This window comes from Arachis hypogaea, chromosome 7 (assembly GCF_003086295.3).
Source record: "Arachis hypogaea cultivar Tifrunner chromosome 7, arahy.Tifrunner.gnm2.J5K5, whole genome shotgun sequence".
Classification (NCBI taxonomy): Eukaryota; Viridiplantae; Streptophyta; class Magnoliopsida; order Fabales; family Fabaceae; genus Arachis; species Arachis hypogaea.
Genome location: NC_092042.1, coordinates 77,447,644 through 77,460,895, shown reverse-complemented (window position 1 = coordinate 77,460,895; position 13,252 = coordinate 77,447,644). Strand labels below are relative to the sequence as shown.

General features: G+C 33.9%; 1 protein-coding gene across 2 annotated transcripts; it reads left to right on the top strand.

The window, feature by feature from the left end:
• Positions 1-1,096: 1,096 nt before the first annotated feature.
• Positions 1,097-9,282, top strand: LOC112703548 (anaphase-promoting complex subunit 6). Of its 2 annotated transcripts, none has more exons than XM_025755034.3 (18): positions 1,097-1,402; positions 1,936-2,041; positions 2,767-3,020; positions 3,371-3,484; positions 3,962-4,035; positions 4,267-4,306; positions 4,554-4,599; positions 4,750-4,829; positions 4,997-5,178; positions 5,305-5,430; positions 5,850-5,924; positions 6,093-6,218; positions 6,653-6,722; positions 6,857-6,939; positions 7,429-7,542; positions 7,862-7,961; positions 8,569-8,604; positions 8,915-9,282. In XM_025755034.3, exons 2-18 carry the CDS (start codon positions 1,993-1,995, stop codon positions 9,017-9,019), a joined length of 1,674 nt encoding a protein of 557 aa, XP_025610819.1. In that variant the 5' UTR covers positions 1,097-1,402; positions 1,936-1,992; the 3' UTR covers positions 9,020-9,282. The 2 variants fall into 2 exon arrangements, with proteins under 2 accessions (XP_025610819.1, XP_029143888.1); XM_029288055.2 differs by having other exon boundaries at positions 2,626-3,020.
• Positions 9,283-13,252: the final 3,970 nt, after the last annotated feature.

Below are 13,252 nucleotides of genomic sequence, written 5' to 3'. Positions count from 1 at the left end.
AATAAAAGAATTTGTTTGATTTGGTAAAATTTTTACTTTTTAAGAGTAGCTTATAAAAGTTAACTTTTAAAAGATAATTTTTTAAAAAGTGTAGCATTTATATTTAGTAAATAAAATTAAAAATGACTTTTAATAAAACACAAGCAACAATAATTACGTTTGATAAAATAACTTTTAAAATTTAAAAATACTATAAAAGACATAAATTTAAGCGTTAAATTTAAAAATTAGTTAATATATGAGATTATATTAGACTTTTAAATTTTGAAAAACACAAATTAACTTTAAAAAGCTCTACCTTAGTTACTTTCAAAAGTATCCTGATCTTTTAAAAACTACAAATATAAATACATGATCTTTTTAATTTATTAAACAAAGGATGAGAAGCTTATACTTTTAAAAAATACAAACACCTTTTTAAAAAATTTTACCAAATCAAGCCTTAATTAGATTACTTGTTCATCGATTTTATAATCGAACCAATCAATTTGGTCCAATTTTAATATTATAGGTACAATATTACAATTAGCTTAACAAGTATATCAAATATATGCTAAAAAAAAGAATAATAAAATTAGTTTACATGAAAAGCTATTTACAACTTACATAAAAAGTTTTAGGCTCAAGTCATGAAAATAACAAAATAATTATTTCTAATAGATTATCCTTAATAAAAAATATTTAAAAAAAATTGGATACCAATCTATACTCTCGTATAATTTATGTATAATTTTTTTTAAAAATTACTTTTTCTCAGCTTAATAATTAGTAGATATTCCACTCCTAACTTTTGTCCATTGTTTGATTATTGGTTTGGTTCGGCAAGTTAGTTGGCAAAATCGAAATATTTCAGGGTATCATACTATAAATAATTTAAATTTAAATTTTATTTTCATGTTCTTTTTTTTTTTTTAAACCCTAGCGATGCGTTGATTTGATACCATAGCGTTAGCTTATGCGTACCTCTCTTTTCCCGCTCTCTCCCTCAATGTTCCTCTGAACCGGTCGGTTGGATCGGACCGGGAACCGACCGGTTCTCGTGAAACGGCGTCGTTTTCGTTATTTAATAAAAAGAAAAAACCGAACGGTAGCCCTCACTCGGTCATCCCCCCTTCCCCTCCCCCCTTCGTGAATCACTATTCGTCTGAACTCTGAATCAAAATTCAAAATCCCCCAACCAAAACCCTAGGTTCTCCCTGCAACGGTTCTGCCGCAGTGCCGCCGCCGTCCGTGCTGTCGGCGCCTCCGCGTCCTCTCTTGTAGCCCAGGCCCTCTCTTGTAGCTCGGCGTCCTCCTTCCCCCTGTCCCCGTCCTCCCTGGCTTCTCTCGAACTTGTAGCAGCTCGCCGCCGTGTTGCCGGTCGCCGTCGTCTCGCCTGTCGCCGTCCGTGTATCCGTCGAAGGTTAGGGCACTGCTTTCACTTCTTCGGGTTCTTCTCTTCCTTTTATGCTCTGTTTGCTGATTTTTGAATGTGAAATTGTGAATGGATTAATGGAACATCAAATAATTGATTTTGTGCTGCTGCTCTTTTTTTAACTCCTGAAATTTTTGTTGAAATTTTCTTGCTGCTGCTAAAATGGAAATCAAATCATTATTGAAATTTTTGTTTAGCTTTATTGATTTCAGGTTTAGTGTGATTAGGGATTACTTGTTGCTGTTTTGTAATGTTTGTTGCTGAATGCTAAAAACGGAAATCAAATCAAATGTTGTTTGTTGCTGAATGATAATTTTTGTTGCTGAATGCTGAATGCTGTTGGTAGTATTAAATTTGTGCTGCTATTAATTTTCTGGCTGTGCTGCTGCTGCTGTGGGTTTTGGTGTGCTGTTGTGTGTTTTGTGGCTCTGCTGTGTTGATCATCTTTCTCAATTGTCAATGTTCACTCTTCACTTGCGTTGTGTTGATAATCTTTCTCAATTGTCAATGTTCTTTATCAGAACTGAGAAAGAAAATGGCAATCTGAACCAGCCAAAGGATTTCCGCAGCATCAGCGCATGCTCTCACTCGCAGGAACAAGAAAACTAACTCTTTTTCTGCCCTCTGGTACCTCTTCATCTTTCCTTCTGTTTCTGCACTCATTCATTGTATAGTAAGTCAACTCTTTGGATTACTAGTATAATTGAATTGGAGATTCAAGAGACACAGTTGATTCCTTAATACTGAAAATTCACCCTTAGTTTTGATCTAATTGTTTTGTTTAGTAGGAACTAATAGAATCTCTTCATGGCTTTATCATTGTTGTTTTCCAAGTTATACTAGTTTCTTGTAAGAGAATTAACGCTAGCTAGTCTGGCCTTCCGTTTTGCACAAATAGGAATATGTAAATATGGCCATTTTATCAAAACTATAGTCACAATTAGGAAGTTTAATTTAATAGTATATGATGCAGATATGCCTATGGTACAGATATTTGAGAAGAAACGAAGTATTTGTACATTATAGCTTGCATATGTTGCGGAATAGGATAATAACAATTAAGAGTATTTAGTATTGATATACTTGTTATCTCTCTTTGAAATGTTACTTTCTGTATTTACTGTTTTGAACATAGTTTATGATTTTTTTTTCTTTTAATATCATGTTTAAATTGACAATCAAAATTTAATTTCTTTAACAATCAAATGCAGGTTTTGAGTAGCATAGATACCAAAAGAGTGGAAAAGAGCTTAGCTCCCCCTCATATTTCAATTTCACATACGTAGCACACTCTCTGTTGCACTCATTTTGCTAAAGTGAATACCAAACCCTAATTGATTTGAATCAAATAGTTGGAAGAATGAGGGAGGAAGAGATTGAAAGGCTTCGCGGAGTAGTGAGGGACTGTGTGACCAAGCACCTTTATACGTCGGCCATCTTCTTCGCTGACAAGGTGGCTGCTTTCACCAATGACCCTGCTGATATCTATATGCAGGCACAGGCGCTCTTCCTTGGCCGTCACTACCGCCGCGCCTTCCACCTCCTTAATGCCTCCAAGATTGTCCTCCGTGATCTCCAATTCCGATACCTCGCCGCCAAGTGCCTTGTAAACTATCTCTCCTCCAAAATCGCCTATTTAATGAAATTACAGACTATTTGTGATTTATGATTTATGACATACCATCATTATAAAGGGGTTTGTATAATTATGTAATGATATCTTCTACCTCTATATATGAGACTTTTTGAAGCAGTGAGTGTGAAGTTGAATATTTTTGCAAATGTGGCAATAGATAGTTTGGATTGATAGTGTATCAAAATTTTTTCAAGCCAGTTTTGTTGATATTATTTAATAACGCGTATTCTGATTAAAGTAGCAGTGGTTTTGTTTTGGGAAGCTGTTATAGTTTAGTTTAGCAATTGCATTCATGTTTGTTGTTGTTTTGCTTTCATTAGGAGGAACTTAAGGAGTGGGATCAATGCTTGTCAATGCTGGGGGAGGCTAAAGTGGATGAGGATGGAAATGTTGTCATGTACTTGGATAAAGATTGTGAAGATCATGAAATCAATGTGAGATCCTTTTTTGGTTTATGTTGATTTTAAATTGCAATATTCTTAATATTTCACCACGTGCTCCTTTAATTTTATTTTAGTTTTTCTCATCTGTACAATTAAATCAGATGGTAAAGAGAACACAAGTTTCTATTTTGTAGTCACACAGATGTTTCATTTTTGTTTTTCTTTTCTATTCTCTCTTAAAACAGTATGAGCATGTTATCTTTGTGTATAAGTATGGCTATATTTACTATGCTGGTTAGGAGAAAACGAAAGAAAGGATGGATAAATATAGCTAGACCTGATTTGGTGACTGATGGGTTTATTATGGCTTTTACCTTTCTTGAAACTCCATATGGATTCATTTGTTTTTTGTCTGACATGATGGGTTTATGGCTTTTACCTTTCTTGTTATAACTCTCATTTTCCACTTCAGCAATGTCCTTCTTACCTCAACTTTTTACATGAGTATGTTTTGTTATGCTGTAACAGATATCTTCTGCAATATGCTTCTTAAGAGGCAAAGCATATGAAGCTCTAGAAAACCGTGCTCAGGCTCGATTGTGGTGAGTTTCTTTCCTTTGTTTTGATTTGACTGTTATTTTTATAATTAATGGATGAGTAGAACAATGATATTTTTTTTTCTTTTGTTGATCTCCTCATTTAGTAATATAGAAAAAGGATGTGTTACTGCTTGCTTGCTTGCTTGCTTTCTGAATGCGTGAAGATTATAGATATGACATATGCTAATTTGGCTGAAAATTCTGCCATTTTTTTCTGTATTTTTTTTGTTGAAGGTACAAAGCCGCAATAAAAGCTGATCCATTATGCTATGAGGTATGTGTTGATATTCTCCTTATGGGTATTTATTGGGTTTATTAGTAATAAACTTCTTAAAATGCTGGCACCCATTGATGTCTATAGCTGCTCTTGGTTCATAAACTGAGCTATTTTCTTTTGTCAGTGTCTCAATATCACTAATTAATTCATGGTTGCCTATCACCAAAACATTATATAATGACCATTCTTCTTGTCATACACATTGTTAATCTAATTTGTTCCTTAATGTTTGGTATGATGTTAGGCATTGGAATGTCTCATTCAAAATCACATGCTTACATGTGAGGAAGGTAAAAGTTTTTAACCGATCCTGCGGAAACTCTGATGATTTCCTTCTTTTTCTTCTTCTAGTTTGGGGAAGTAGGCATATGAAATAGATTATGACACTGAAATTATCATCGGTTGTATCTTTTCTCCTTTTCTTTTTGTGGTGAATTCAGAATCAAAGTTGATCTCGTCACTGCAATTTGGTAGTGAAGATGGATGGCTGTCGTCATTTTATTCATGTTTGATAAAGAAGGTACGGGAAGTGCTAATTTGAATTTGCTTCTATCCTGATGTTTTGAGTACCCAACGGGTTCTATTTCCAAAGATTGTTTAACTTCCTCTCTCTTATTTACATTTATACTGGTGATATGATGGATTCCTTCCATATGTCTTGACGAAGATTTATTCTGTGTTATACAGTATGAAAAAGAAAACGTTGTAGAAGCCAAGTTCAGAGATCTCGAGAATGAAAGTTGCAAAAGTGACCAGTCTGATCCTTCTTTCATGCGAACACTGAAGTCCAACACTGATTTATTGGCTTGCAAAGCTGAATATTACCATCAATGTGGTGAATACCAGAAATGTTTTGAGTTGACATCTGTGTAAGTTGGGATCTGAATTCATGAATGAAGTGAGAATTAGAATGAGATATAGGCATGTCTTTAACCTCATTTAATGCCTTATTTTCTTCACCCTTTCCTTGCTTAACTTAAGCATTTCTGTAACAGATTGCTCGAGAAGGATCCTTTCCATCTCAAGAGTACATTAGTACATCTGGCAGCTGCTATGGAGCTTGGGCATTCAAATGAGCTATATTTAATGGCATTCAATTTGGTGAAGGATTATCCACAAAAGTAAGCACATTCAGTAATATCAATTGTTATGTTCTAAAGACTTTGCTACATGTGTGAATAAATTCTTCATATTTTGCATAATATTTATATTGTATATTCATAAGGTTTATTACATTAAAGAACAAAACTTTTTTTCTTCAACTGTTCTAATAGCTTGTCAATTTGCATAGCAACAAAGGACATGCTACTAAGACTTTGAAAATACATTAAAGAGGGGAATAAATGGAACTAAAAAATAATTCTAGTGTAAGAATTTAGTATTTATGAGTTAAACATTCCCCATCTTTTGCCATAAAACAGAAGATTAAAAGCCTCATTCTCCTATCAGAACACGGTCTTTTTGATGTGTCACACTAAGTTGAATTTGCGCACACAAATTTTTAGTTATTTGGTGCTTTGTTTTCTTGTTAATGTTGTAGGGCTTTATCATGGTATGCTGTTGGTTGCTACTACTATTGTATCAAGAAGTATGACGTATCCCGTCGATATTTCAGGTAAATGTAACTTGTTAGTCATTACCATAGACCCTGAATCCTAATAGATACTATTAATACTGAAACATCTGATACGCGAGCATCCTTTTGTAATTTATTATTTTATTTTATCACGTCGAAATTTTAAGCACCAAAACTCATTGTTCAATCTCATTGACTATTATTCAGCAAGGCAACTAGTCTGGATGCAACATTTCCACCTGCTTGGATAGGCTATGGGAATGCGTATGCTGCTCAAGAAGAGGGTGATCAGGCCATGTCAGCTTACCGCACTGCTGCTCGTTTGTTCCCTGGGTAACATTTTTTTCTACAAGATCTCACTGGCGGGTATTTTCTTCAAGTTGTTTGTCAGGACTTGAATGACCATCTGTAGAAAACTTTGCATGTCAGATCTGTTTTTCGTTCTTCATAAATGAGCAAAAGACAGAAAAGGGAAAAACTGCTATATGGAGTTTTATTACTATGGTGTTAAAGAAAAATATATGATAATCATAAAGTTAATGGCATAATTCTGGGCTCTTTTCTTTTATTGATTTAGAACCCTACAAAGATTTTGTTTGTTAGTTTCCAATGTTGTGATTTGTATATTAGATGGTCACTTGATTTTATATGCTTATGTGTGGTTCTTGTTTTGAAGCATAAGTATGAAGTATGAATTCATACGAAATCCTCTTATTATCCAAAAATTGTTCTTTTACAGGTTAAAACTTGATATTCTCTTGATCCAGGTGCCATTTACCAGCTCTTTATATTGGAATGGAATGCATGCGAACCCACAGCTATAAACTTGCTGAGCAGGTATGCTTATAAAGTTAGCTTCAAGCAACAGCTTATAGGGAGGCTTTGGTCATCCACAGCAAATCTGTGCAGTCATTCATTTATTATTTGTATGCTTTCAAAGAAATGCTTATATTCCTGTATTTTTTCCACAGTTTTTTATGCAGGCTAAGGAAACATGCCCCTCTGATCCACTTGTGTGTAATGAACTTGGAGTTGTGGCTTATCATATGCAAGAGTAAGAATGTCCACATGATTTGAGTTAATGTGATATTCATATTCACTTTCACAAAATTCCTCTCACAGAACCCTACACAACTCACATTCCTATATGAGAAACCACAGCTTGTATGTGGAAAAACTTATTTGTATACATCGGCCCTGTTCGGCACAAAATGAGTTGCTTTCATTATAATACCAAAAGAATATAGTGCTTGTTTGTGTGCCATTTTTATGATTAAAGAAGATCTGTCTTTTTCTAAGGAAAACTTTCATGTTATTATTATCTTTTGGTAATTTCTTTTTGTAAAAGTTGAGTCAATAGTACAAGCAGAAAAACATCATTTTTGAGAAGTTAAAATACCCTATTTATTACATAAAAAAAGATGTTCAAGGTTAAATAAGATTTTGTACTGTAACATCTGAATTATATTTGTCTATTTTTCTTCCCTTTTCTCTGCGCCATTCTGTGAGATTTCAACATGAATAATTGTGTCTTCTGATTCAGGTATAAGAAAGCAGTGTGGTGGTTTGAGAAAACATTAGTCCTCATACCAAACTCTTTAAGTGAAATGTGGGAGCCAACTGTAGTCAACCTTGCTCATGCATACAGAAAATTGAAGTAAGTTGATAAATGTCTAGTCATTTCACATGAACTCTTGTTGTCCACACCTTTTGGAATTGTTAGCCAAAAGAAAGTTTATTATATGGAAGCGAATTTGTCATTTTGGTAGTTGCTTTTGGTATCCCATAATTTCCTGTCCGAAAACTCTATTTTTCTCAATTTCCTCAACCTGTAGTTTCGAAGTTTGAGTGAAGGACGAAATATCCTTCCGTCAAGCTGATCCTGTTGTTTGTTATTTCTTATTTGTAATGAGAAATAGTTAATACCATTGTGATAGTGTTGTAGTCCTAATCCTGCATCTTCTAAATTCGATTAGGATGTACCGTGAAGCAATTTCATATTATGAGAAAGCACTTGTGTTATCAACCAGAAGTTTGAGCACCTATGCTGGTCTTGCCTACACTTACCATTTACAGGTATATAAAATCCTCTTTGTTTTGCCTGTTTTGTGTTGTTCTGCATGCAATAATGTATTCTTAGAAAAGCAAATGTCCTGTGCTTGGTAGCTTCTGCAGTTTGAAATACCTAGGGGATGTGTGTTTAAAGTCATTTGGAATGATTGCTCGACTTATATCGGATTATATAATTTTGAGGAATAAATGATGGATTATACATGAGTACATGACCTGTATTTATTTATTTATTTATTTACTTGGAGCAGAGGTTGGTAATAATTTGTTTTAGATCTTTCATATTACATGATCTGAGTGCATTAACAGTAGAATTTACTTATTGGATTTTTTTAATGAAAGAATGTGGCAGGTTTCGAGTAGAGCATGTTGAAAGAAACACATTCTGTTATATAATGTTAAAGGCCATTTAACAGTATCACTGTTTTTGTCAAGATACTGTTGTCCTTAATGAGAAAAGCAGTGTGCATGTTTATATATTTCTGTTTTACTCTCTTTTATGGTTTAAAATATATTCAATTTTATGTTCATAGAGAATTAGATTTATCTACATTATCATTTTGTGAAAACTATGTAGACTGAGGTTTTCATTTTGCTTTTGTAACTCATGCAGGATGATTACAGCACAGCAATTACATACTATCACAAAGTGAGTAGTTACGATTCTGCTTGATGGTTATGCCTTTAACATTCATATGTTTTACTTTGGCATGAAGCTCTTTCTCTCTCCTGATATTTTCTATATTTATATCCCTAATATGGTTAGTGTAAAGTGGCAAACTGGTACTCGTTGATGTCGTCATTTACCATGGACACTGCATTCAACATTAGACATGTATAAGATTGTTCGGTTCATACTTCATTCAAGAAACATAAACATCGAAACTGAGGTTTTTTGAACGTTATTCTAACTTAAAAAATTGCTTTCAACTGATTGATCTATTTGTTCCTTAATCCAGGCGTTGTGGTTGAAGCCAGATGATCAGTTTTGCACCGAAATGTTAAGTTGGGCTCTAGTCGATGAAAGCCGAAGGGGCGTTGACCACATTCTTGAACAACAATGAATGCTAAGTTGAATATGGTGGTGCAACTTCGGTTGCTCTTGTAATGTGTGTAAAAAAGTACATTAAATCCAGGTAAGGCATGAAATTTTGTCTGTGTAGTTGTTATTATTATTATTATTATTATTATTATTATTATTATTATTATTAGTTTCTTTTAAGACCCGATTATTTTATTTTGTTTATATTTTCCTTTATTGAGGAATGTAATTTAGAATACTAGGAATATTGAGATGATGCCATTGTTAGATCTGAACTATTTTGCATTTGCTTGTGTTTTCTTTTAAAGTTGGCTACTTTCAGTATCTGATTACTGTTGAATTGTTGCGTTGTATCTTCTAAAGTCACATAAGTCTCGTTTGCATACTTTTTCTAAGATAGAAAGATAGGGTGAAAGTGGAAAAAAATTATTTATCTTTGCTTTTCTGTATTTGTCTCCTATTTTTTGTTCCAAAGACTATCCAAATGCAATGAGAGTGTGACAGATACAAGGCAGAACATTGATAACCTTATGATTGGGAGTGAATAAGCAAAATCGATTTTATTTATTATTATTTATTTTTTTTCGTATTAAGCAAAGTCAATTTTATACTCAACAAATAAGTCACTTTAGTTCTTTTAAGGGCTTATAGAAATGATGGAGCTGAGATGTTAGCAAGTGGCCAATAAAATAGATGCATCCTCCACTTTTCTTGCTTCAGAAGGTAGAGAAATTGCTTGAAAATTTGTTCCCAATGTTTATTTTCATTGATATTTAAGGTAATAGAGATTTTATGAATATGTTTTTGCTTTTATTATGTTTTTGAAAAAAAAGTTTTCTTTTTAATTTTATCTTTGTACTATCTGTCGGATGGTTTTTTTTTTTTTTTTTGGGTGACTAAAGGAAGAAAAAGCAAAGACAACCAAATTAATTGGCTAGATTTATATTTAAATTTATTTAATGTTGAATCTCACTTTATGTTTGACTCTAATTCGAGTGAATGTTTGTGCTTTAGTCATACAATCTGTAACATTATATGCATTTCTCTCAATTAAAAGAATAGAGACTCCAATTCAAATTCATAACATCTTGTATATGCGTTGCCAAATTTCATTCTCAAATATCATTACCAAGCATTTTTTGGTTTACCAAGAAATAGAGCTTTTAAATAGTCTGTTTTACAAATAATTTCATGGAATCCACTATTCAATGTTAGAAGTAAACATCTCCAAATCATGGAATCCACTATTCAATGTTAGAAGTAAACATCTCCAAATTGCATACAATTTAACAAAAAGAACACTGCACACTTCGACTATCCCAGTCCAACATTTCAACTAACATTTATCACAATTGCAAATGATATAATCAAAACCAGCATAGCCAAAAGGAGTAAAACAACTAGCATCACAATTCAATTTAATAGAATGAACGGGAGGTGGAGTCTAATTCAAACAAAGTGAAGGAGGAGACAAAGATTGATGCATAGCAAAAAGGGTGTGGAATTCCCTTATTGAACTACAAATCAAACTTACCACTTTACTAGCACTCTAAGAGTCATCTGTATTAAATAAGTCATGATTCCTGCTTCTCCAAATCCACCAGATGGTTGAGAAGAAAAAAAAAACATCTACATTCCTTGCACCTCTGTAGAGTCAATCACGTAGATCTGAGTTATCTAAATATAGGCCTAAAAGGTTCTAGACCTCCTTGGCATTGGGACACTTTCAAAGATAATGAAGCATGGATTCAAAACCACTCTGACACCGATGACAAGTGCTAGATAAAGCTAAGCCACAATCAAATCGAAACTCTGTCGTAAGAATAGTGTTATGAAGATTGAGCCAAATCAAGAACTTGTAGTTCTTAGGAATATGCAGTCGTTATACCCATAACTAATTATCATGCTCATTCCAGTCAAATTTTCTTTTGGCTAGCCAACTGTATCCACTCCTAGCTGAGTAGAGTCTAGAAGATGCCACACCCCACGGCCAACCCGAACTCTCCCCAGCATTCAAATTCAGATTATAAGCATTCAAACGCTGTCTGACATCTTCTGGAATGTTAGAGAAAACATCATGGAGATTCTATTTGCTATTTTTCCAAACATTTCTAATAGTTAAATCAAAGTCAGATATAAGAACAAAAGGGACATCTTAAGCAATTGGGCTCTCAATACTCCACTTGTCAAACCAAAAGGATTGATCAAGTGATCCAATGCACTAAGAGAAGGCATCCTTAAGAGTACCAAAAGCCTTTGAGATACTTTTTCAAACATGAGAAGCGTTGCAAAGAACAAGGCCATCTAAAACTCCCTCATTTCTTAGATACTTTTCCCTCAATAGAGCAACCCAAGGCTTGTCTTGACAATGAAAAAGTTGCCAAACCAATTTACAAAGTAAAAATATATTTGCACACGTAGGATCTCTAACACCCAAGCCACCAAATCTCTTTAGAGTGACCACGATCCTCCAATTAACAAGAAAAAGACCTCTGCCATCAACTTGACCCTTCCAAAGGAACTGTCTCATCATAGAAGACAATTTATCACAAATCCAATTTGAAAAAAAGGATACCTGCATATGATAAACAGGAATGGATGCTGCAACAGAATTGATTAGGCAAAGTCTTCCTGCTTTATTTAGAAGTCTTCATTTCCAATTAGCTAATATTTTCCTCACCTTTTCAATCACCGAATGAAAAGAGGCCCTACTAGTAAGGGAATGATTAATGTTAACTCCAAGATATCTTCCTAAGTCTAAAGCAAAACGTATTGAAGAAACACTAGTAAAAATATCTCTTTTATGAGCAGTCACATTCTTAGAACAAAAAGTTTTGAACTTTTCAAGATTTACTTTCATTCTAGATGCGTTGCAGAAAATGTTAAGTGAATGCATGACCATTTGGACCTAACTCTTTATAACCTGACAGAAAAGTAAGAGATCATCTGTAAACATCAAATGAGAAAATTTTGGGCCACCCCCAGTTATAGAAACTGGTTTTCACATATCCTTGACCACCTTATGAGATGTATAGCAAGCAAGACTTTCCATACAAAGCATAAATAAGTAAGAAGACATTGGATCACCCTGTCTAAGACCCTTTTTAGGAGCAAAACTATCCAATCTATTTTCATTCCACATAATAGAAAGAGATGATGCACGGACACAATTCATAATCAAATTAATAGTGATGATAGGAAAACCAAAAGCAATGAGAGTACTCTCCAAAAACCTCCAATTCACCCTATTATAAGCTTTTTCAAGATCAATTTTAAAAGTAAGAGTACCTTTCTTGGATTTTGTGTGCTTTATGATATTCAAAATTTCTTAGGCCACAATAATATTATCAGGTGCACCACGATCCGGAATAAAACCTCCTTGTAAAGGACTAACAATATCTGGAAGAAAGGGCTGAGGTCGATTAGTCAACACTTTGGTGATAATTTTATAAACATAATACAAGCTAATAGGCTTGAAATCCTTCATAAAGGTAGGGTTATCAATTTTAGAAAAAAGTACAATAAGGGTTTTCATGATGCTAAGATTTAAGTACTCTCCCAAAAAAGCACTTCGGATAATATTCCAAATCTCAATGCCTATTATCTCCCAATATTCTTTAAAAAAATAAGCTTAAAAGCCATCTGGACCAGGAGCCGTAAAAAGCCTCATACTGAACACTGCTAATTTGACTTCCGTAAAAGAGACCGTATCAATTAACTTCGCACAAGCCTCGGTTCCTAGAGTGGGCATCGGAACATCCCCTAAACAATCAACCTCAACACCATTGTACCAAAGAGATTCTTGTAAAAAAGAGGGCTTCTTCCTAGAGAACATCTGAATTAGTAGACCAAGATCCATCTCTAACATATAATCCATGTACTCTATTATGGTTTCTATGCACCAAAGTCTGAAGATGGAAGAATTTAGTGTTTCTATCTCCATACTTGACCCACTGCTCTCTAGATTTCTAGTACTAAAAACATTTCTCTTGCAATAAAAACCTATTGTAATCTTTTCTCTGTTCAACTTCTTTAATTCTCAGAGACAACACATCAGTAACCTCCAAACGCCATTGAATCTGATCAATTTGACATTTCAACTTACTTTTTCTCACAAAAATATTTTCAAAAACTTTTGAGTTAAAGTCCAAAGAAATCTGTTGAACCATTTTAAGCCTTTCAGTAACGCCTCCAAACCTTTGATTCCAAGCTTTACTAACAACATGTTTATAAGAAGGATGTGTTGCCCACGCAG